The sequence below is a fragment of the Camelus bactrianus genome, chromosome 7 (assembly GCF_048773025.1).
Source record: "Camelus bactrianus isolate YW-2024 breed Bactrian camel chromosome 7, ASM4877302v1, whole genome shotgun sequence".
In the NCBI taxonomy this organism is placed as follows: Eukaryota; Metazoa; Chordata; class Mammalia; order Artiodactyla; family Camelidae; genus Camelus; species Camelus bactrianus.
In genome coordinates this window covers 63,638,034-63,663,891 of record NC_133545.1, presented here as the reverse complement: position 1 = coordinate 63,663,891, position 25,858 = coordinate 63,638,034, and the positions used below count along the sequence as shown (strand labels likewise).

At 42.3% G+C, this 25,858-nt stretch overlaps 1 protein-coding gene across 5 annotated transcripts in view; it reads left to right on the top strand.

The window, feature by feature from the left end:
* CDK14 (cyclin dependent kinase 14) overlaps nucleotides 1-25,858 on the top strand; it is a 610,838-nt gene that overhangs the window by 463,485 nt on the left and 121,495 nt on the right. For all 5 annotated transcript variants that reach the window (XM_045519926.2, XM_045519925.2, XM_010959446.3 and 2 more), the window contains one exon: nucleotides 22,388-22,451. In XM_045519926.2, coding sequence (XP_045375882.1) covers nucleotides 22,388-22,451 — 64 coding nt within the window. The remainder of the gene's footprint in view (nucleotides 1-22,387; nucleotides 22,452-25,858) is intronic.

The window sequence follows — 25,858 nt, the reverse complement described above, 5'->3', positions numbered from 1 at the left end:
CTGTGTGAAACAACCATTGACGAAGATTCACTTTTGACCAGGACAACTGTGAAAGCCCCTTTCAGTTCTCAAAGTCTCTGAGTTTTCTGTTCATCCTAAAACATATAATCCTTGAAACTAAGTTTTAAAAAGTTCTTTCCACCATCACTGAGGTTTATTAGCATGTTTAACCATTTCCCTTCCAGCAGGCTGTCTTCACCTGACAGAGGATGTTCTGTTCATGTGTCCTTTGACTTTGCCTTTGTCTGTGGTTTTGCTCGGTGTCTTTCTGCAGTAGGTGAAGTCCAGACACCTTAATCTCTTCTTACCTGACTCGAAAGCACTTGCCCATTGTTCCTTTATGTCAAATCTGGTCAGTCTCCTTACTGAGCCTCCTTATTTACCAGGCTCTTTCTTACCTCTCTTTTTTGTCCAGCCATCACCCCTTCCTCAAGTCACTCCCTTATCCACATTTTGTACATCCTTTGCCACTGTGGTGTCTGCAGCCTCAGGAAGCTCTTCCCTTACCAATCTCCAATTACTCACAGCCCAGATCACGCAGGTTGTATTTATCCACATGCCGTCTGCACCCAGCGTTGCTTACAATAATTGCAGATACATCAGCAGTATTTCTCTTCCCAGTGAACGGATTTTTTTTTTTCCCAGTAGACCCTGTATTGATTTTTCATGCTCTACTTCCTGTAATATAGGCAAGACTCAGTTCTTTGTTCACATACAAAAAATGTATATGAACATCCACAAAACACTTGTTTGCTTTTATAGGAAGTATTCTAATATGATAGTTGGTGACATATAATTAGTTGACGACTATGTTGTAATTACATTTTGGGAAATTGATTGGGGTTTTGACATGTAGCATGTCAGAATTTCTCTCACTTAGTATAATGGGAAATAGGCTCTCACTTACCATTTCCATGCAGAACTGGCTTTTCAGGAATGGATTACTGACCTAACATGAGGAATACTTATAGGAACCACTGCTGAATAAATAGATCCCCATGGCTGTCACACTGCAGGATGCTGTGTGGAGCTGCAGAGAGCTGCCTATGGGAAAAGCAGCCCTCCAGCCAGTCTCCACCTGCAGCCCTTTGCCTGCAGGTCAGAGCCTCTGCCCTTGTGAATTTTGATTTAGGAGTATTTGAAATCTGACATGTTTTCTCTGCTGGCAGAAACATAGTACTCTTAACGTGTTCCTACCATCCACCTCTACACATGCCTCCCATTTTACCACGATTTCTGGTGGCCCTTCAGGCCTCCACTGAATTGGGTCTAAATCTCAGCTTTAAGGAAGACTGTTTCAAATGTGCTCTCAAGCATTCATGCAAATCAGTCAAGCCATTATCATACCTTCAGTCAAGTGGATGGATGTTTTATATTCATTAATTTATATTCTTTATAGATTGCACTCTCTGTGACCATTTAGTGTGTGCCCCAGGGCTCCATCTGGACTAACAACCTCAGCTGAAATGTGACTTGTGCATTTTCATGGCTCCTCCCCTGCCCACCCAACCTAGTCTCCAATCACACATATCCAGTAAGGACTTCTTGAGAGATTCGCAGTCTAGGTCAGAAGTAGAATTGCAGGGTGCGTTTGAAACCTAAATATCATATCATATCATTTGTCTCAGACCTTGCAGTGAAATCTGGTGCCTCCTGTACGCAAGTTGCCTTTTATATTCATCATTTATGGCAAGTTTTAAGATTTTGGAAACCACATCCTGTAGGAGGAGTCGGGGGTGGGGAGCAAATGTATATGAATGAATTTTTATTCATCTGTCGAACTTTCAAACAAAACTCAACAAAGCATTGTCTACAGTAACTTCTTACTGCACCACCTTACGAGGCATAGAAAGTGACCTAGGAGGGATCTTTGTTAAAGCTCCCACAAATGTCAACGTGGCCATTGTTCCTGTTAGGAAAAAGAGGAAAAGGAAATAAGAAACAAAATCGCAATCTCAAGGAAGAAGGCAGACTGAATCCCTGCGGAGCTCTTGTTTGTCTGTTCTTGGGTCCCCTGATACTCCTTTTTTTCACTTTATCTGCTGGAATCCATTTGTAATGAGCAAAAATGGTTTAAGGACACAGGTCTCTTTTCTCTGAAGTTAATACTTTTTAGTAAGATACATTTCACTTTCAAAGGAGACTGACCTAAGACTTGATTCCCTACTGTTTTCTCCAATATAGAAAGATTTTCAAGATATGTAAAAGAAAAAAAGCGAAGTATAAAACAGGTCTAAGTGCCCATTAACGGAACGAAAAGAGAACATTCTGCTGAAAAGGTGGATGTGAAAGGATGTCCAGAGAGTGCATGGAGCATTTCCATAGCTTCCGATGGGGTCCAGGACTGGGCCTGTGCTAACATACTCACTGTTCATCAAACATGCTTATATACTGTTAGTTGTTATTCTTATTTGCTATTTGTATATGACTATCTATAATAAAATTTTAACAGTTGATAGTTAAAGTTTTTAGAAAGGAAAATCCTTTAAAACAGGCGTCTCCTGGTCAGTTTTCATAGACACTTGCAGCCCACGTCCTAGGTGCTTGGTGATGCTCACTTGGATGTGGGCTCTTGCTGCGTGTGGTGCTGTTACTGATGACTTCAGCTGCCTGAAAGGGTGCTTGCGTTTGACATCAGCAGGGCAGACGGGCATTGCTCTATGGTGGATGAGTGTCAGTGCCTCTGGAAGGACTCTGCATTCAAAGAGCTCTGTGAGGAGGGGCCAACACCATTGTGGTCTGTTATGCCTTGTCTTCTGTGAGTAGGTGAATCTGTGCATGGAGATAACAGCATTTTGAGTTATAAGGCCACCAGAATGCAGCAGCTAGCCCACCTTCCAGATTATTTCCATAACCGTAGAGTGGTGCTGCTAACCAGCTTTGTCCAATTGCAGGGCTTGGAGGAAGTCAAATTGGGTTGGCTTTTGCATCAGCCATGGGTTGTGCTGCCAAACACCAGACAAATAAATGTGGCATTGTCTCCCAAACAAAGGCATGGGGACAGTCGTGTTTCTGAGTGAATTTATTGTATGTCATGACATTAATGATGAGTAGATTCAAGCTGGATAAATTCGAAAGAAGCAAGGAGAAATGGAAAGGAAAGGAAGTCATGTTTGTTCAGAAACCCAAGGTGCATTGTGATGGTGCAGAAAGAATCTAGGCTTTGGGGTCAGAACCCTCTATTCTTTTTCCTCATCCTCTGCTTAATACAGGTTTGTTTTCTTACATCAAACTTCACTCACTGAGCCTTGTCTGTATCATGAACATAAGAGTCCTTAACTTGTTGGGATCACTGTGATGACTGAAGATGATATATTTAGGGAGATTTCTAGCAGAGGAAGCTCAGCATGTAGTAGGTCCCAATAAGTAAGAATAACTTGGCTGTTCTCATTGGCAGAGACGTAGCAGCCTCCGTGCTAGGCTTACCTCCGCCCGCACTGTCTGCATCAGCCCCCATGGGCTGGCTCAGCCCTGTGGACGGACCACTCCATCAGCTAACAGCTTCTTGGGACTTCTCTCATGTCTGTAACATTAAGCTTTGATGCTCCTTCTACACCCTTACTCAGGGAAAATTACATTAAATAGAGCTAGCTTTGATCTATTTTTGATTTTGACTAAATTATGGACAATAGTACTGTATTTGAAAGTATAGTCAGACTCCAGGCTACAAAAATTCAAACCCTTTTTAGTCATTTCAGATCTTGAAATGAGATGATTAACCATTGTCAGCTCTACATTGACTGGGGCTTTCTTAGCTATTGAACTCCTGGCTCCAGTTCACACCTCCATTTGCCCCTTAATCCCATATAATTTTCTTTTGTAATGCCTTAATTTCAGAAATGTATTTATGTATTGGTTTTGTTATTTTAGCAGAATTATGGTCTTTGGTGTGTTCTATTCTAAAAGCTGCTTTTAGTGTAATGGTTACAGAGCATCCTATAGACAACAAAAGAACTATTAAAGCATCATTTACATCTTCCTATGTTGTTTGGGGCTTTCTTTGCCAGAATGCCAGTGCTGTGAAACCTCCTGTTAATAAGGCCTCAGATGAACTAAAAGAGCAGAAGAACTCTTCCTGTTCCATGATAATGCTGCATAACAAACTGTCTTACAATTCAGTGGCTTAAAAAGCAATTATTCTTGCCCAAATGCTCATGGGTTAGTTGGATTGGCTGATCCAAGCTCAGCTCATCAATTACAGGTTGAGTCCAGGTTTGCTCCATGTATTTTGCGTCCTCCTTGGACCAAGGTGTACTTTTCTCTGGTGATGGCAGAAGGGCAAGAAGGATGAATAGAAACAAGTGCTACTTCCTAAGTCCTAAGTTGGTAACTGCTCCTTTCACTTCCAGCCCGTCCCATTGGCCAGACAAGTCAGAGCGCCATGGAAGAACTGCAGTCATAAGACAGAGGGTGCGGTTTTAGGAAGGGGTGAGAAATCAAGATCCGTAACACAGTGGATCACATCTGGCTTTGCCACTAACCATCGAGGGACTTTGAGCAAGTCTGCAAGCCTCAGTTTCTCAGTGACTGTGTTCACTCATGGGATTCAGTAACTATTCTGCATCCACTTAGTGCCAGGCATCGTTCTAGGTATTAGGAACACAACAGTGAACAAAACAGTCAGAAATCCTTACCCACATAGATCTTGTATTCTAGTCAAATAGCCAGATGGTAATTATATAATGTGTGTGTGTGTGTGTGCCTGTGTTCTTGGGTGTATAATAGGCCAGAGGATAAAAAGTGCAATGAAGAAAAATTAAATACAGTAAGTCAAACAATTCCTCTCTCCCTGCCCCATAGATGGCCATTGTTAACAGTTTGGTGTTTGTGGTTAAGGGGATGGATAGTGGAGCCTGACCACTGGTTTGAATCCCTGCTTTTTCTTTTACTAGCTTTGTGATCTTGGAGATGGCTGTTGCCTTTGCATTGCTGCATAACAGATTTCCACAGTCTTAGTACATAAAAGCAACATGCGTCATTGCCTCATAGCCTGTGTGGTTCAGGAGTCCAGGCACAGCATAACTGGATCTTCTGGTCGGGGTCTCTCAAGACTGTGGTCTAGGTGTTGGCTGGACTACATTCCCTTCTGGAACTTGGGATCTTCTTTCAATCTCAGGTGGTGGTTGGCAGAATTCATTTCTTTACAATTGTAGGAGTGATGTCCTTGTTTTCTTGCTGTCCGTCAGGGGCTGCTGTCAGCTCCTCAAGGCCTCCATAGTTTCTGACCTTGTGGCTTTCTTGTCGTACCTCTCACAACATGGCAACTTGCTTCTTCAAGGCCACTGGGAGAATCTCTCTCCAGTCTACTGAGTCCACTAGGACAGAGTCTCACATAACATAATGTAATCATGTGAGTGACTCTTCCACCTCCCTTGCCATATACTGTTGACCAGAAGCAAATCACAGCTTCTGCCTGCATTCAGTGGGGAAGGTTTATAAATGACTAACCAAAGGCCATTTTAGAATTCTGCCTGTCACAATGTGTTACTTAACTTTTTCTGTGTCTTAGTTTTCCCATCGGTAAAATGTGGGTGATAATAATAATGTCCATCTCATCAAGTGGTTTTGAGGATTAAAGAAATTAATAGAAGTAAAGCACTTAGAGAGGGGAAGGTATAGCTCAAGTGGTAGAGTGCACGCTTAGCATGCAGGAGGTCCTGGGTTCAATCCCCAGTACATCCATTTAAAAAAATGATAGTAATAATAATAAGTAAATAAATAAACCTAATAACCCCCCACCAAAAAAAAAAAAAGAAGAAGAAGAAGAAGTAGGCATCACCCTAACCCCTAACCCTAACCCTAACCTTAGAACAATGCTGGCTAGAGAAAAATCCCTGTATGTGTTAGGTATTTTTTTAATCTATAAAATCTGAGGATATTGTTAGATTATTTTTTAAGATCCCTCTAAGCAAACAGTGCCTTTTGAGGAACTCTCCTCCTTTGGTCACCATCCTGCCCCCTAAATTAATTGAAGCCTGTGAATGTCAGCTAGACCGTTGGATGATGCCACTGGGTGATCATGTAACAATTTGAACATAGGTGCTCCTGCTTTCACATTTGAGACATAAAAGCGTGAATGGCTTTTAACCAGGCTTGTTTAAACACAAATAAGTGGAGTAGGACACCCCTTAACTGCCCCCTCCCACTCACACAGGCCGGTGAAGAGAGGGCCTTAGGTCGTCTCTCCAAGAAGCCTTGAGGCAGCAGGAAAGGCCCAGGTCTTGCTGTTCTGCTTTCCCTGCTAAAAGCCACTGATGGAAGCGGTGCCTCCTCAGCCAGGCAGGAACGTGTCTGGGAGTCGGGGAGGGTGCCATCTATAGGATCCACCCCCTTCCCTGGCTCTTTGGCTGGTAGATGCTGTCTGGAGCAGTGAGTAGCCAAGAGGCAGCTTCAGCAGTTGTTTGTATAATTCACATCCTGTGTTTATGTTCTCTGTGGAAAGGGCCATCGTTTGGGGCAGGGTTTCTCTGCAGCAGCACTGTTCACCTTTGGAGCTGTTCACCTTGTAGGGGGCTGTCCTGTGCATTGTAGGATGTTTAACAGCAGACCTGGTTTCTGTCCACTCAGTGCCAATGGCAGCCCCTCCCCCAGTTGTGACAGCTGTTACCAAATGCCCCAAAAAAAACTGTCTACAGCAGTTGCCAAATGTCCCAGTACATTTTATACATTTATTTACTTATATAGTTATCATGATTTTTTAAAAATTAAAATGTACATGATTTAAAAAAAATTATGCAGTACAAAATGGTAAACAGTTAAAAAAAATGCCTCTTATTACTGTTTCCATGCCAGAGACAAACGTGCTACCATTATTCAGTTCACAAGAGATCTCCAGAGATGGCACTAAAATTTATATAAATGCAGATTAGGTATCAAGTTATTATAAGACATACAGGTGTGTGGATTATGTTTTTATTAGCAACTTTTTAAAATTTGTGTTCAAGATGAGAAGAAAATGATCAGCGTGCATCTCTTTGAGTTTGTTTCTGATGCATTTTTTAAAAAGCTTGTCAGCTCTTTGGGGACTGATAGGTGGCCTCTCAAGAAGAATTACTTCCTGCACGGTGTGAAGCTGCATCCCCTTAACTTACTCCCATGGCCTCTGGAGCCTCTCACCACGATCTCTTTTAAGACTGATGCCGTGTGGCGGTAAGGAAGAACTCTTTGGGGCATCAATATTTTAAGCCCTCGAAGTAGACATTTTTCATCTAATGAAACAACTGAATCCTTCAAAAGTACTAACCCCTGGTTTTTCGTTGGAAGAATGTGAACGGTGCTTCTTATCTATTTTCTCGTCCTGTTGGGGACACAGTGGACTTGAGGAGGTTGTATTTTTCACATCACAGCACAACCTCCTCACACAGTGGACTGTGAGGTTCTTACCGAGGCTTGTTCGTTTAATCAGCACACGTGATTTACCGGCTTCACAATAAGTGCTTGTGGTTCCTGCTGCTCCACCGTCTGTTTTCTGAATTATAGTAACACAAAATTTAGGTTTGATTTTTGTTGGTCTTGGTCGTGGTGGTGGTGATTGCCACATAAATTTGACTTCCACAGCTTCAGTGTGATCATTCAGGGAAGACTTTTCAAAATGATCATTCCTACTCTTGGCAGGATGAAATACGTACTCATGCTCTCGGTGGGACTACACATTGACAAATGACTCTACAGAGTGAGTTAGAAAAAATGTTAAATATTCATACTATTTGGCTTAGAAGCTAGACTTCTCAGAGTTCCTAAATAGTCACAAGGACACAAAGATTTCTGAACAGAAAAGCCCAACAGAGAGGAAATAGATAAATATCATCATTATTACTCCTACTATTCCTGTTAGCTCACAAAGTGACATAGTACGCATTTTTTATGCACGCTCCCCCTAACTCTCACGATGCTGTGAAATGGGTGTTGTTATCCTCCCATAACCATGAAAGGAGAATGTGTCTTAAAGAAATTAATCAACCCATTAAAATATTGATGATGATGATGATGATAGTGATGGTGACAATAGTGGTGACACCTCACAGCAGCCACTGAGCACCAGTATGTCACCTGGGACACCACGTGCTTTACATGTTTTACCTCACTTAATCTTCTTACCAAGAATCCAGTGAGGAACCTGAGGCCCAGGAAGGTTAACTAACTAGAATGAAAGAGGTTAAGTTGCACGTTCAAAATACTTAAGTAAGGATTTGAGTACAGATAGGTTGACTTGGAGGCCACACTCTTATCGTAGTGTCTACCAGGATCGTGTGGTTGCTAAATAAATGGCAGACCAGGACCTAAGCTCAGGAGTGGTAGGCAGGCTCTTAGTCACTGAGCAGTGCAGCTGAGTAGTTAAGCTAATTCCATTTGATGGATTGTCTCGTAGGAGGTGATGTGATCATTTACTCTTTTCAGAGCTAAATGGAGTAAATACAAAGCACACAGAGGTTATCAAGGATAAAGAAGACAAGCGTTCACTCATCATGTTAGGATTATCCCCCACAACTTGCCCCGCCCGCCTCCAGGATGTGATGGTGGCTTCCCACCTGGAGAAATGACTGGTCAGGGGTGGACAGTTTCATCCCAGAGGGAAGGAGACAGCCTGAGCCTAGGCCCTGGAAGCAGTGTCACATTAAGAAGGAATGTGGAGTTTGGAGCCAGACGCTCTCTTTAGATCCCACCTCTTCTGCCTGCTTGGTGAGGCCTTAGTCAAGTCCCTTAGCATCTCTAAGCCTCAGTTTCCTCATCTGTAACATGGAGGAATATGGAAGCTTTGTTGGGAGCTTTGGATAAGAGGATATGTCAACATGTCCTGCACAGAGGGAGCACTTGGTTATGAGCAGAGACCCTCCTTTCCCTCAGCTCTCAGCTGGCACTCTCCAAACCCCTCTTCCTAGTCGCAGCCCTTGAGTACTTAATGCTCTCAGCTTGCATTAATACCCCTCTGAAGTCTACGACCGTGTGTACTCCTCATACTCAGCCAACTAAGAGTTTTCTACCCTCCTCACTCCATAGTCCAGCCGGGCCTCAAATGCAGATAATGCTGAATAGTTTTAAAGTAACTTAAGAATTAGGGATGTATGTCTTCAGGTATTTTGTTTACTCACCTGCATCACCAGTGGCATCATCTAAAATAAGCGAGGTCTTGGTCGGTGGTGGGAGGGTTTGAGTATTCTCAAATTTCCTTGCTTCTCATCTAGTACTAGAACTTTTTGTAGTACATGTGAATAAGAGAATCAAATTCTGTTTTATGTTATAAACATACCATAACAAAACTAATTGCCTTGCACTGTTTAGATCTCTTAATTCTTAAGTCAGTGATAGATGAGCCAATTAAGGAAGAGGTGGGTTTCTTCCAGGGGATTGTCCAAAGAGAGAGAAGTACGTTTTCAAAGGCATCTTGGGGAAACTTAGCTTGTCAGTTCAAGCAGGAGGTGGTTTAAGGCTTACTCAGTGAATAAGCTAGTAGAGGACAGTGAGTGAGTTTTATGACTTAATAAGTCTCATTAAATTGTACTCATGTGAACATGGTGCCTGGAATGAGAACATGCTGAAGATGATGGTGACTGTACTTGGACTCAGGTCTGGTGCTTTAAGGGACTGTGGATGATCTTGATCGTGTTGTTGCTGCCTCCTTTCCACAAGGCTGGTAGGAGACAGAAAGGCACAAATGGCTCTGTCTGTAAATTACAGCGTGGTCTGAAAATGCATCTCCCGAGGACAATCTTATGCACATAAGACTCTGAGCCAACTGCGTGTGCACTGTCTCTAATGCAACATAGGAAAATAAGAGCCGCAGCAAGTGTTTCCTTCCTTGTTGAATTTAATTTCACTTATACTAAAAGAAGGAGTGCCTAGGACCCTCAGGCAGCCGCGTCATTGGCCAAAATCCTCATTTGTTATCTTTCAGAAATGCCTATCCACCCTTGGTCTCTGTTCCTCAGCTGGTTGCACTGTGAGCCTATTTGAATTGTAAGAAACAGGAAGACAGAGGTGGCTGAATATTAAAAAACCTAGGTGAGCTCTTTGAAAGGACTAAGTTACCTGCCTCTGTAGTGAATGCGATCATTAGGGGGCTTTGTGCCTTGGTTGGACTGGCCCTTTGCTCCTTTTGTTGACAGCAGTCTTGTCAGGCTGTCCTTTTTGTCCCCTGTAACCTGTCAGCCGGAGAATGGGGCACAGAGGAGAGGAAATGGTGAGACACTGCCTCCTTGAAGAAATAACAGAACAGGATGGTCTTAGAGAAGAATGGTGGAGAATAGGAAGAGATACCTGTCGTTGGCCCTACCCCTGATTTGTCTGAGAGTCTCTCATCTCCATTTTGTCCTTCACATGAGGATAAAATTCATGATCAAAGGCCATCACAGGTGTTTAAATTATTTTTACAGTATATTCTAATAGGAGGGAGCCCATTAGGTCTCTAGAGTTCAGAGACCATCCCAAATCCCCTCCCCACTATTGGCTGTGAGACCCTTACAAGTCAGTCAACCTGTTTCAGACACCATTTGTGTATCTTTGTATAAATCAGAGGTCCTCATTTAGGGCTTTTATTCATTATATCACATTTCATATTCATAGGTGCTGAAGCCCCCTTTTCCCAACCCCTTTAAACATTATAAACTCTCTGTCCAAACTGTTTTGATGCAGGGTAAATAGGGTTTTGTGTGCTTCTCACGCGGGCTCCTCCAGGATGGGCTCTCATTGTCTCTTCCTTGGTGCACGTAGGCAGGCAGCTGATCTCTCGGCCTGCCGACTCCACCCTTTCCAGTTAACTGTGGAGGTAGCAGTAAGTCTCAATATCTTAATCACTACTGGCTGCTATGACAGAATACCATCCACCGGTGGGACTTACCCACCAAACATTTATTTCTCAGTTCTGGAGGCTGGAGGTCCAAGATCAGGCTGCCAGCATCGTCAGATTCTTGGTGAGGGCCCCTTTCCTGCTATGTCTCTGCATGGCCTGCCTTGGAGTGTGCACACGGAGAGATCCTGTGTCTCCTCCTCTTTTTATAAGGACCCATCGTGAAAGTCCCACCCTCCTGACCTAGTATAATCCTAATTAACTCCCAAAGACTCCACCTCCAAATACCATCACATTAGGGGGCTAGGGTTTCAACATATGAGTTTTGAGGGACACAGAGATTCAGTCCATAGCAATGTGTTTGAAAAACACGGATTTAGGAAGAATTAGGTATCTATATCCTTTAGCATTAGTCTCTTAGCTGACTCATCTACAACCCACAGTGCACAACTGTCATCATTTTTAGTTATTGGAAAATAATTGGCCACAGGTGCCATTGATGCAGAAATGCATTAAAATATAATGCGAAGTTAACGAGATAGCTCACAATAATCTGGTACTGATGAAGCTAAATACCAGCTGAGAATTTAAAATCAAGAGTAACAACAACCGAAAGTTCAGCAAATTGTAACACTGATGAACCCCTGGCTCAGTGCTGTCCAGAGAACTGCAGAACTCCAGCCACCTTGATGCGCCAGGGCTGCCAGGAGCGTCCGGAGTTGTCAGCACTTCCGTGGCAGCCCTTCTTCCTGATAGAATACTTCCTTTTCAACTCTAAGTAATTTACTGATTTCAGATCATGAATACTAAATTTTATCATTGGCATTCTAAATACCAGTTCTTGACCCACTGAGTCTATTAGGAGTAAGTAACCCATTTGTAGGTGAAAGTCTATGGTATTTCATGTGATTTGCCAAGAGAGTGTTGCATTGGGATTGGGAATCCACTCTTGACCAGGAAGGAGCAGGCCTGTGGGGCCCTGGAGGACCCAGAGCTTATCATGAAGGTCACCTTATCAGGGACCACCTTTTCCATAGTTGCATCCTAGCTTCTAGCACAGCCCTTGGCAATGACAAGTTAACAGTAACTTTTTATGAATAAATGAATAATGGGTAATAATATACACATATGTTGAAATTGTAATTGTATACATCTAAATGGTATATATACAGTTGCAGAAACTAATAAAATATTGCAAATGTAGCACATTCTATAGAACTATCTTGACCTAAATTTAACAGCCTTTCTGCCAGTAAACTTACCAGAGGTTTAGTTGTAACTCACACATTCAAAGCTCTAAAAATAAAAGCATCTTTTTTTAGAAATCTTTAAATGTATATATTTCCTTTGATAGGCAGGCCCTGACCTACATACTCCCAATACGGACACAGCCCTTACAGCAGGGACAGCATGGGAGGCTGTTCTGCTCTCCGCCGCCCGCCCCGCCCGCAGCAGATAGCACAGCACAGGGGAAGGGACACCTCCTTTCTGTAGACTCCACTCCCTCCAGAGCCCTCTGTTCTACCTCTTCAATGCCCATCCTCAGTGCCCGGAGGTTCCTCTGTGAAAGAAAAGATACAAAGGTTATGAAGAAGAGAAAGAAAATCCAAGCCTGTCCCCTGGTGGCGACACCCTGCGGGCAGCCTGGGACCCCACCTTGCTATTGGGTTGCCCTGTATTAACCAGTGCTAAAAACTGAACGCGGAGAAAGCCGTTCAGTTTTTTGACAACCCTTCCCTGCTTCTGCTGGAGGGCTTGTCATTTCTCCCAAATCAGTCTCTTGCCCTTCTTGGCTTCAGTCTCCATCCAGCCTCTCCAGGTTGGAAGCCTCACACCAGCCTGTTTTTCCCTCTCTGGGCTGAACTTGCTGCCCCAAACTGGGAGTTGGTGAGTCTTGGAGACAGGAGCCCTGTCCTGCTCCCTGGCTGCTTCCATAGGAAGACTGCTGTGATTTCCACAGTGGCTGCATTTTTATCGGAAGCCCTGTCATCCAGAGTGGTTTGGCTCTGTACTGCTTTTTGGTTTGCTATGAGTTCAACAGGCTTTTGTGTGGCAGCCAGGGGACTAACCGCCGTGTAGAGAGCTGCTTCTTTGGGGAAATATATTGTGAGTCCCAAACAGTTCTCAGACTGTTGGAACACAGCCCCATTTTAGATGCCAATATTTTATTTTTGTATTATGGAATTTTTTAGTGGTGAAGGGATAATAAGATCACTGCTGAGCTTTCAACTTGCCATTTGTACATAATGCAATTTTCCTTCCTAAGTCCTGGGCAGAAACTTACAACAACACAAATGCCTATCAATAGGAGAGTGGGTGAATAATATCCATTCACATAATCGTCACACAAGAGTTTGGATGAATCTTAGCAATATGATGTTATGTAAAAGAAAATCTCAGAAGACTAGCTACAGCACTATATCTTGTATGTAAACTTTTAAATAATTTAAAGGATTTCATAATCTTTATAAGGACAATAAAATCATATTAAAAAAAGGATAGGGTGTTGGACATGGTTCAGGAGGGCACTTACGACAGGTGGGGGTAGGGGAGGCTGGGTGATCGCTTGGGTCCTGGCCCACTGGATTACATGTGGTTGTTGTTAAATAATCTAGCTCTTGTCTGGGGCAGTGAGCTTGAGTGCTTTTTATGTTAGTTAAAACAAAATTCTTCCCACTTCTGGGCATATACCTGGAAAAAAACTGCAATTTGAAAAGATACATGGACCCCAGTGTTCATAGCAGCACTGTTTACAAAAGCCAAGGCATGGAAGCAACCTAAATGTCCAACGACAGATGACTGGATAAAGAAGATGTGGTATATACAGATACACATATATGTGTACAGTGGAATATTACTCAGCCATAAAAAGAATGAAACAATGCTATTTGCAGCAACATGGATAGACCTAGAGATTATCACACTAAGTGAAGTAAGTCAGACAGAGAAAGACAAATATCATATGATATCTCCTATATGTGGAATCTTAAAAAATGACACAAATGAACTTACTTACAAACCAGAAATAGGTTCACAGACATAGAAAACAAAGTATGGTTACCAAAGGGAAAGGAGCAGGGAGGGATAAAATAGGAGTTTGGGATTAACATATACACTCTACTATATATAGAACAGATAAACATCAAGGACCCACTGTATAGCACAGGGAACTATATTCAATATCTTGTAATAACCTATGGGAAAGAATCTGAAAAAGGATATATATCTATATCTATATCTATATCTGAATTACTTTGCTGTACACCTGACAGTAATACAACATTGTAAATCAACTATACTTCAATAAAAAAGTTCTGTGCACTAGATCCAAAGAAAGAAAAATTAATAGATACATTTTTTCTGTTTGGTTTGAGAGATAAACACTTTGATTGCTATTGTTAGGATCGAGTAAGAATACTGGCAAAATCAGTCTTCTTAGTAAACAGCTCTATGAGAATATCACGCCTTAACTTTGCAGCCAATCTCAGTCTGTCCAGTAGGTCAGCAGAAGCAGGGCAGCACCTGCTGTGAGGAAAGGGTCACTTAGCTAGTGAGGTCACCTGGCTGACCACTGGGCTTCAGTCTCTGCTGGGCTTGCATGTGTAAGTTGCTTTAGAAGTCAACCGAGAGGAATTAACAGTCCTGTTAACAGTATTGCTCTGGCACCTGAGTGGAGAGGTGGGGAGGGCACCAGACACAAATCCAGGCTGTGTCCTGGCTCTGTTCCTCTCTTCTAGGGCACTGAGGCAGATGCCCCACTTTGCAGTCTAGTTTTCTCACCTGCAGACTGGCCCGTAGTGCCCTCCTTTACTGGATTGATCACGACTCATATGAAATAATAGGTGCAACAGTGCAAACAGTCAAGCAGCTTAGGTGAAGTTATTGCTGCTAGTAGACGTACTTCCACAGCTTTCTCCGTTTCCTTTATGTTTTATATGCATGAAATATCTACTTTGAGTATCATTTAGAAACAGTATTTTGTAAATGGTCATTTTACTCTGTAGTCGGGTGAATTAGACCCTAATCCCTGGACCTAATTATGTTTTATTTAGAAAATGTTTTTTTGCAGATGGGATTAAGTTAAGGATCTCGAAACAGGGAGATGATCGTGGATTATTTAGGAGGGCCCTAAATGCAGTCCTCAGGGCCCTTAGAAGAGATTTGATACAGAAGAGGAGAAGACAGTGTGAAGACAGAGGCAGAAATTGGGAAGATAAATGCCCTTAGCCACCCACCAGAATCTGGAAGAGGCGAGAAGGGGATTGTCCCCTAGAGCCTCCGGAGGGAGGGTGACCTGCTGACATCTTCACTTCAGCCCAGTGAGTCTGATTTCTGACTTCTGACTCCGGAACCTCAAAAGAATTAAAGTTCTGTTGTTTTAAGCCACCAAGTTTGTAGGTTGCTACAGCACCCACAGGAAATTAATGCATTCACATTAATATGTTTTTGAAAATATTATTTTCTAAAACACTCTCAAGGGTGTCAAAGTTTCATAGTATTAAACAGTTCAGTGCTTTGTCCTTTTCAGTTTTAAATGGAATAAAAAATGAGTATTTAAAATAGTATATTTTTAAGGGCAGAAATTATAGTTACACATTTTTCCATCTGCCAGTAATCAGCATACTGCCTTGAACATGGTCAATGCTTAGTAAATAGGAAAACTAGTTTCATTCAAGAAAAAGATGGTGATGTGAGCATGTGTTATATGTCATGTATGACACATATGTGTGTCATTGAATTTTAATTGGCCTCAAGTTTGCAGCTGAAGTAAAAAGCATCTGCGAATGAACTGAGTTTTTCTTTTTATTATTATTGTTGTTGTTCACATCCTGCCAGTTTTGAGAAACTATCAGACGCCTCTTGCTGTATATAAGACCCCTAGAGTGTGAGACTGTTAAAGTCAGCACAGGAAAGCAGGTGCTGGTAGATGAGCTCTGACCTACAGAACTGCTGAGCCAGTTCTCCACGCAGCCATTGTCATCTGTAGTAGCTCCTGATGTGAAGTGCCCACCTCTCTTTTCCAAATGCTCCAAATGAAGATATACCCCTGGTGATAACTTGCTGTCTGCTGTTTGCACTTTTTAGGTTGAAAAATCCAGTTAGAATGACTTCTTTAAAGCAGTGCTTCTAAAACTTAAGTTTGCCTATGAGCCCGGGGTTCATGTGGAATTATAGATCCTGACTCGTCAGGTCAGAAGTGGGGCCTGGGCTTCTTTCTGCAGGCGATGCTGACGCTGCTAGTTTGTGGACCACACTTCCAATGGCAAGGCTGTAGCATCTGGTGCCCCTGCCTCCAGGTACCTCTCCCTGGGTTCACTGGGGTGTGTGTGTTCTGTGCCGGCTACCTCAGGCAGCCAGCCAGTTCTGCGGCATTTGCTTGGCAACATCGCCCCCCTCCACCCTCAGCAGCCTCCACCCTCGGGCTCCTGAACAACGTGCACGTGCGTTTTCATCGCTGTGGCTCCCACAGCGCGGCTGGGGGCTGACAGTCTGAAGCCCCGTGTCACGATAACCTCACTCAGTGAAAAGAAAAGCCATTGAGATCAGAGTGAAATTGATGAGGGAGTCAGGGTTTAGAGAGATGGGGAAGAGAAACAGTAGGAGGAAAGGGAGAGGGGAAAGAATGAGAATTTTGATGGAGGAGAACATATTTTAAATGAGCTGCTTTCACTGCAGAATTTTCCGGTTAAGAGCGTTTTCTGGGGTAGTTTCAAATTTATTTTCTGATTATCCTCTAATTTCTCTAACAGCCAACTGCTTGTTTTTGTTCATTCATTTACTGAAAATCTTTTGTGGTCCTCTGGACCTAGACTGAAGACTTAAAAAAAAAATCTGTATACCATCTAACTAAACCTCTGAGAGGTGGCCTAATTAGATGGAGCCAGTCATTGGGCCCAGCCCTTGCTGTGGCATTAGAGGTTCAGAAAATTCCACAAACCAGGACTGCACCTTGGACCAATTAAATCAGAACCTTTGAGGTGGGTCCCAGTCTTTAGTATTTCTTTTATCTGTGTTTTTTCTTAATGCTTCTCAGGTGATTTCCACATGCAGCCAAGCACCACTAAGCCAGACCTTTGTCTTCTAGCTGGTAAATTGAACTCACTTTAGATAAAACTCTTAAGAGCTGTCCTTTACATATGTGGTTTCCTTCTTATCTAAACCTTTGCCATGTTGAATACGCTGCTTAATATTTTGGAATCACTATCTCCTTCAACCTGGCACCAGCGGCTTTCTGAAGCCCCAGCGGCTTTTCATTTTCTCAGTCCAGTTGCTCCCTCTGCTGGCCTGTCCTAGGTAAAATGCTCCCTGCTCTGCAGACTCTCACTATAGTTCTCACCCAGGATCACACGGCATTAATGCTGCTTTTCTAATCCCACGTCCAACCTGTATGCCATTGGCCATTGCCAAAAGGGAACAGTCTGAATGCGCTAACCCCTTATCTGGTGGCACTTCAGGTAAAGCCTAAGGGATGATGGAGGAGAGGACCTATATATGTGTGTGTAAATATACACACAGACATACACACACATACCACATATGCATATATATTTTGCTTATTTTGCTGCCAGAAAATATTCTGTTATCAGCCATTGCTCGTGCTGGTTCCCTGAAAAATAATTGACTTTGACGTATACTTTGGATGGAAAATGGGGAAGGAAAGCTTTCATCCATACCTTTCTTTTCTACCCTCTTTCATCTAATCATATCTTTTTCCTTATCAACTCACTTTTCCTTATCTGCCCTGTAAGTTATAATTATAGCCAAATATAAACAAGGGTAGATGTGAATGCATGGCCTCGTCTTATCACCAGATTCTTTGTTGTAGTGTTACATCAGACGTTGTGTTGCACACGACCCTTGTTGTCTAAGGAGACAGAATTTGATCCTTATTATATCTGAATGCAAAATGTGGTGCAGCCCAGCCCTTCGTTCTGATGAAGCCTCCTGAAGCTGTCCATTCCATTTTGTACAGCTCTTGTCATTAGAATGCCCTTCTTTGTCATGTACTGGTGTCTTACCCCATTGGCCCTGTTTTCCAGCAGACTCAGCACAGCCTGCCCGTCCCCCATCAACACTGCAGTACTTGCTCTGCTCAAGGTGACGTCCCAAACCTTTCTCACTGCGGGTAAACGTCTGCAGTCCACCTCACGGGATCCACCACCCCCTCACCTCTCTGGGTACATACCTTAGAAGATTGCCTTATTTATTTTAGCAGCGCCTGGTACTGGTGCAGAAATCCACACGTATTCTGACAAGTATATGGTATGATTCACTGATAAAACCTGTGTTAGTTGTTTAGGCTGTGTAACAATAGTACCACAGATTTAGCACCTTAATGCACATTTATCATCTCACAATCTTCAGACCACCTTCAGTTCCTTGCCTTACAGCCTTCCTAATCTGACTGCGTGCTTCCTCAAAGCCACTGAGGGAGAGTCCCCTAGCAAAACGGAGTCAGCCTCTCACACCCAAAAGTGACATCTCATTACTTGGGCTGTATTCTGTAGGTTAGAAGCAAGTCACTGGTCCCAACCACACTCAGAGACAGATGGGACATGAACACCCAGTGTCAGGGATTAAGGGACCACCTTAAGTCAGCCCACCCCCACCTGCTTTTATTTCCATTGGGTGGTCTCAGTGGAATTTGTACTCAGCTAAAAGCCCTGGGTCTTTTTTTTTTTAATACAAATTGTTGCCTGCCTGGTCTTACCATCTTGAGCAATTAATTAATAGCACCTAAATACTGAACTTATGTTTATTGCTGTTAAGATTCCCTGTGTTAGGTTCAGCCAGTGGCTCCTACCTGATTAAGTATTTTTAATCCTGGCTCAGCTATGAGAATATTACACATCCCTTCTATTTTATGGCATCTGAGAATGTAAGATATTTTTCTGTGTCTTCCTTTAAGTCACTGATGAAAATGCCAAAGAGGTTGGTACTGGTGTCTAATGTCTAATGTGGGTGAATGTGTGTGTGAGTGTGTGTGTGTGTGTGTTGGACTAGAGAGAGAATGGAAAAAAGCCTTACTCCTCATACTTAATACCTCCTTCTAGAGTCTGGTTAGTTGGCGCTGAATCATTTCACACCATCTGAGTCACATTCTCTGATCCTTCTGGGAGCCCAGGAAGCACAGCTCTTAACAGCTCAGTCTTTCAATCGAACCAACTTGATTTTGAGCTCCAGCTGCACCCGCTTGGTAATTACTTTTCTGGATGGATAGCACACACGCAGGATGAGAATTAGGAGGTTCTGCTTTCTCCCTGGCTCGTCTTTGAACTTTAAACCATCTGTTCCAGAGCGGAGTGTGTAATATCCAGGCTGAGTTCTGCTGAGCTTCTTCACGAGTTCCATTTAGGACTTCTCACCAGGAACCAGGAAAAATAATTTTTCCAGAACCTAAAGTAGCACAGCTATGAAGCTATCATTGTTGTAGAGACGTTCTAAGTGGGGACTTTGAGAGTGTCAGTTTCAAAATGCTTAAAGTTACTGGGTTGTTCTCCGTGTCCTGAGGGCCCTTGTTAAGCCAGTTTGAAAGCATCACCACCACGTGGAACACCCAGCTCATAAAACTGACGACTCCAAGCCGGGAACCCAGCATGCTCCACCCCAATCACGTCATTAGCACATACTTGTGTGTGCCGGTTTTATCTGCATTTGAGAGGCCAGAATTCCTCTGTGCTAGAGTCTGCTAGAGACTTCGCTGACCCCTTGACCCAGGAAAACTATTAGCAGTCCTTGTTCTGTTCAACCACAGGCATTGTTCAGGGAAAGCCCATGGGCTCATTTTTAGCCTGGGGCCTGTGCAGAAGCAAAGACTAGCAAATGTGAGAATTAGTGACACTTAATAACTTGCAAGGGCAAGTAGATATTTCTGACAAACACTAATTCTTGAACTCTGAGCTCTGGAAGTTTGGCATTCACTTTTCTTCTGTTATTTAGAAATTAGATGTTTCAGCAGAGAGGCCCTCTTTTTCTCAGCATCCTCCTGCGCCCAGCAGAGAGGCTGACACACTGGGCAGGATTGACGCCGCCCCATCAGCACATGTGTAAGACCAGAGAGTGAGTTTGGGGTGATTAAACCACAGTTCATCAGGGTCAGGTAGTGTCATCCTCTACTGAGAAGAGAGATGTTTTAGCATATCACAATGTGTCCTTTTAAGACAGAGGGACCTCAGATGTTTTAAACCTGCTTGTTTACAGGTGAGGAAGCCACATTTTAAATGTTGGGATGCAGTTTTCTCCTGCACTGTTTTATTTGCAGAAGATTATTTTTTCACTTTTAGAGAACACCTCTTTTTCCTTCTAACTTAAAAGTGTCTTGGTAGTGGAATTTCTTAGTCAATTAATATAAAGGAAAATCTGACATCAGAGACAACACACACCCACTTGCCCTAGAGCACAAGTAGCCTGTCATCTCTCACCACACATGTAGCCCAGATTGCCTTTCCTAAAAAGGCTTTTACAGGAAGCACCGTTGATGTTTAATTCTTCTTTTCCTTTGCCCATTTTCTATTTCCTGTGCAAATGGCCTAAGAGTCGTAGACAGTTTGGAGAATAGTTTGAGGTCTGGAATTTCATCAGTCAGCACTATCGTGATGCAAAACAAGTCTTACGTATTTTTTCCTTGCAGGTAGTTTTTATGAAATGGCCATAATATTTGATGATCACTTTGAAACAGAGCACTGAATATGGATGGGGTAGTATCTGTGAAAAAGTTTTGCTCACACAAACATTGTAGACACAGGTGCAGTCAGGGTATCAATCATACCTTAATTAGGAGGGAGAGAACGAATTTCACGTTCTGGCTGGACTTTTCATTGTTTATAAAACCTTAGAAAGTCTGTTTCACGTGTGATGGGTTGGTTGTGACCGAGATGTGATTTTGAGCTGAGAGTTTCTCCCTTCATTTTCAAAAGTTTATTTCCATCAAACCCCTTTGTCCTTCATGAAGAATTCAGGGGAGCTCAAAGTGGAGGGGCTAGTGCTGCCTGCAGACCTGGTTACACCCTCTCTTGAACTAACAGTTGAACTTAGTGAAGAGAAAGGAGGACATGCCTTTTGCAGAGACACTGTTATCACCGTTGTTCATGTCCGACTTGTCCTGGTCCCTCTTCTGTCTTACAGCGCTTCAAGCCCTCTTGTCTGTCACATTCTGCTCCCACCCAGCCCATCAACAGTGTGACCTTGTTTGTGTAGTTCTGCCTATTAATGTTAGCGTTACTAAGCGCTTGCAAGATTAACCAATGCAGTTGTAAAGAATTGTATTATCTGGTCCCCCGAACCCAGATTCCGTGTTTCAAAGAGGAACCTAATACATCTGTTGAGCCCTGATTCACCAGAGTCAGAAGCGGTGAGTGAAGAGCCCGCTGTATGTGCACCTGCCTTGACATCACGGCCCTGCCCCTGCCTGTCTTCTAATTGCCTAGTAGCACCTACTGATCCTCAGAGATAAGGGGAACAGGTGTCAGTTCCTCCTGTGATCTCTGCCATTCCTCCAAGGTTGCCAGCTTCTGGCTTTATGTCTTCCCCTTTCTAACCTGTTTGACTATCCATATTGTCCACCACGGTTGAAATTGCAGCATTTGGCACTGACTCCCCAGATCAAGGAGTCCCTGTGGAGAAAGTGGATGGGCTAGATTCTCCCATGTGGCCAGCATCTCCCTGATCTGACCCCATTTTCTGTGGGTGCTTTGAATGCCAGGTGGTGTGCTCGCCACAGATGAGGCAGGGGCTGTCATCACCCCTGGTGTGCAAAGTGGGAAGTGAAGCTCTGTGAGGTCCCATGGCTAGTAAGGAGGGGACCAAGGATTTGAACTCCAAAAGTCTGTCTGCATGATCTGAACTCTTAACCATTAAACTCTGCTGTTCTCCGTAGGCGATTTATCAAGACACTGAGTATAATAGTAATAGATGGTGGAACTGGAAATTCAAATAGAGTGTACCCAGTTATACATGGGCTGGAATTGCCTTTCGTTCCTTTGACTAGATCAGACATTGTGGGGATAGAAAAGTGGATGGGGAAAGAAGCTGGAGGTGTGGATAGGAAAAGATGAGAGTGTAGGGAGAACAGTGTTGGGGGATGAGAAAACTATAAATCACGTGACTAAAGGTGTTAACTGTAACGAATAGTGCTGCCAGTAGAGAACGTGTGTCCCAGCTGTCTGTCCTGCTTCTTTGAAACATTCTGATTCCCAGACAGAGGATGTGGGGGAAGAAATGACAGAATTCTTCGAACTGTTAAATGATGACATGTTGATCCTGGACTGAAGGACAAAAGCTCATGAAAGAATCATGAGGGAAAGACACATACTTTTTCGGTTCCATGAAAGTGACAGCTCATCCTTTGAGTCCCAAGCCTACGTAGTAAGCCTGGAGTTGATAAAACGCAGCAGATTTAACTTGCCTCACCACATTCAGCTACATTTGTTCAAACACAGACGTTCGACTTGGGTGGCTCTTTAGCCGGGTTTGTTTTTACTGAAATAAAATCCTTGGCACATGATAATGGGAAAAAAACCCAGAGTTTTCATCATATGCAACGTACTGTTTTCTACACTGGAGGATCTTGAGTGCTTTGGAAATAATAAGTCTGCTCTCCACTAGGTTCTTGGAACGCCAAATGAGGACACGTGGCCTGGAGTTCATTCTTTACCACATTTTAAGCCAGGTATGTTTCACTAATTACAAATAACTAAGTGCTTTCTATATTCAAGGGGGATGGGGAATATATAAATGTTCCCCCTCCAGCTAATTTATTACCTGGAAAAATTCTGGTTATATGTGTCATTGTATAATCTACCTCTTACTGGAGTTGTCCTCTGATTTCCGCAGTTTATTTGTCTGTAAGGCTACAGTGAATGACATCCCTTATGAGAGTCAGTCACCCTATGTTCTCTGTTTGATTTGACTGGCTAACCTTGAGGTAACCTTTCATTTCATCATCAGTTAGACTAGCACCCATGTCTATAAAAACAAACTTTAAATCAAGCTACTATAATCCATCTATGTGACTTCTACTAATAATCCTAGGAAAAGTATTAAATTGTAAAAAGGAAAAATCACGTTTCAGTTGTTTTGAAATCTAGTAATACATGGTCAGTTAATTTGAGCTTAAACATACAAAATGTCCTATATGTCCAACATTCCACTTTTTTTTTTTTTTAATGTTAAATATTTAAACCCCTAAACTGGAAAACAGAGGAAATACAGACCTTTTAAAATAAGTTGACACTGTTTTCTTACCAGTAGGTGGCAGTCAAGAAACTTTCAGTTTTAATAATTACACTTCTAAGAATCTCAAATAGGGTCTATCTAATAAATTTTTATAAGAGGGATGAAAAGTTTGGAATTGGAAATTTAATAAAAATCAGTGAAGTGAATTATTATAAAATAATCCTCTTTTTGTTTTTTGGTTTTTTTCCTTTTCTTGGTTACAAAACATGGATTATAAAATGCAGACCTACCATAAAATTGCTGAAAGGGATTTTATGGGAGATCTAATAGTTCATTATTTTATGAGGGAAAAGAGCTATGAATAGTTACTGTTACAGGAGCCAAATATATTATTTTTCTTCCCTTCTCGTCTTTTGGGGGACCATCAGGAATAAATTATCCATCCCAAAGAATGACTGAGTTGGGAAACTATTTTTATTCTTAATATTTTTCTTCTGAAAGTGTACGGTGTGCTGAGAATTCCTTTATCTTCTTTGGCTTCCCCAAGGACTCTTTGTGCTTTACTAAAAATTTTAAATAACTACCTTGTTCTGAAAGACTATAGAAACTTAACAATTTAAAATGGAGTTTTTTCTTGTTTTTTTAAACAAACAAGAAGCATCGTCTAGCTGCTCACACGAATGGAGTTTTAAGTAAGAACGCAGCTGTTTATAAATGTTCCAAGTGTGGGCTCTAAAAGAAGGATAGCTTCCTCATGTTAGTATCCAAAATCTTAATTCCTAGGGAAATAAAGTAGAGGAGGATATGGAAAGAGGTTAAATGAATGAAGTTAGATGCAGAAAGGAACAATTCAGATAGTCATTCCGCCTGCCAAGTTTCTGGACTAGAAAACATGGAGTGATTGGTTTACTTTGTTGTGAATAGAACTTACCTTCATCAACAACATACAAAAGCATTTATTAAGTGTGTGTGTTCTGGAAAGTACTGTGATGTAATAAAATTAAACCAACAAATTGGGAATTTCATGAGATTAGGGACTATGCATAGTACAAATTTTGGTTCAGTAAATGTCTGTTGCCCTGAATGATACTGAATGTTTAAAACAGACATTATTTATGTGAATCTTCCGGTAGACATATATAAATTAGGAAATATATATGTTTCAGTTATTAATATTATGTTCAAGTGCCACTGCAGACACGCAGGGCAGGGAAGATAATGGGGGTCTGGAAGAATAAAACGTTTAGATGCGTATAAGGCATGGGTGCTGACTAGCAAAAAAGATATTTCCAGCAACCCGTGAGGCTTGTGAATAAGAGAAGATGTGATAAATGCTTCCTGAGTTGGCTTAGGGGGAGTCAAGGAGATACAGGATAAAAGACAGGCAAAGGAAGCAAATCTGTGAGTCTTTTCATGCAGCATTTACCAGACTGTCAGGAGAGTCCTGGGGACGAAGGTACACATTCCTGAGGTGAAAATTAGGTGCTCAGGTCCACCTTCCCCACCCTGCATTCCATCTCCTTATTCTACCCTCAAAGAGTGCCTTAGAAAGCCTGAGGGAAAACAGAGTCTGAGCCATTAGGACATACTTTGTTTAGTTTTGTCTAGTAGACTTTACTTTTTTAGAGCAATCTCAGATTCATAGCAAAACTGAGCAGAAGGTGCTGAGATTCTTGTGCAGCCTGCCCCGTTATCAGCATTCCCCACCCGAGTGGCACATTTGTTCCAGTTGATGAGCCTACATTGACACATCATTGTCACCCGAAGTCCATAGTTTATGTTAGGATTCATTCTTGGTGTTGTACGTTCTATGGGTCTGGACAAGTGTATAAAGACACGTATCCACCACTGTGGGATCGTACAGAGTCGCTTCACTGCCCTAAAAATTCTCTGTGCTCCTCCAGTTTATCCCTCCCTCTCACCTAACCCCTCGCAACCACTAATTTATTTACTGCCTCCATAGTTTTACTTTTCCAGAATGTCATATAATTGGAATCACACAGGATGTTGCCCCTTCAGATTGACTTCTTATACTTAGTAATATGCATTTAAGGTTCCTCTATGTCTTTTCATGGCTTGATAGTTCATTTCTTTGTAGCTCTGAATGATACTCCATTGTCTGGATGTAACACTGTTTATGTGTCCATTTACCTACTGAAGTGCATTTTGATTATTTCAAGTTTGGGTACTTAGGAATTGATTCTTTGTGGTTTTTGTGTGGACATAAGTTTTCAACTCCTTTGGATAAACACCAAGGAGTGTAATTGCTAGATCGGGACATTCTTTGCCTAATTTTTGAACAGATAATAAATTTAAGCAATTCAAAGTATCTAACTATGAAATAGGAGCACAGTGCAAAGCGTCCCCACCCCTGTCTGCCACCTGCCCACTTCCCCAGAACCACAGGCCCACATTTTATTAGTTTCTCTTATGTTTCTTTCCTTTATGTGAGGAATATAAGAAATTATGAATATATATTTCCATATTACCCATATTAAACACAACTTGGTTCTTGCCTTTCTCACTATTGCATCCTGTAAGTCCTCTCATGTCACTGCATGGAGGAGGCAGGTGTAGCTCCCCTCTTCCCTACAGCCACATTGTTTTACATTGTATGGATTTAACCTATCCCTACTTATGGACCTTTGGGTTGTTTCCAGTGCTTTGCTATTATAAATATTACAACCTTCCCATTAACACATAAATATGCACATGGCTGAAGGATAAATTACCAGAAGTAGGGTTGAAGAATTAAAAACTATACAGTTGACCCTTGAACAGCACAGGTTTGAACTGCATGGGTCCATTCTGCATGGGTTTTTGCATTAACGCACACTGCAGCACTACATCACTCTTGTCTGAGTGGGGATGGATGCCGACCCACAGATACCAAGAGCACAC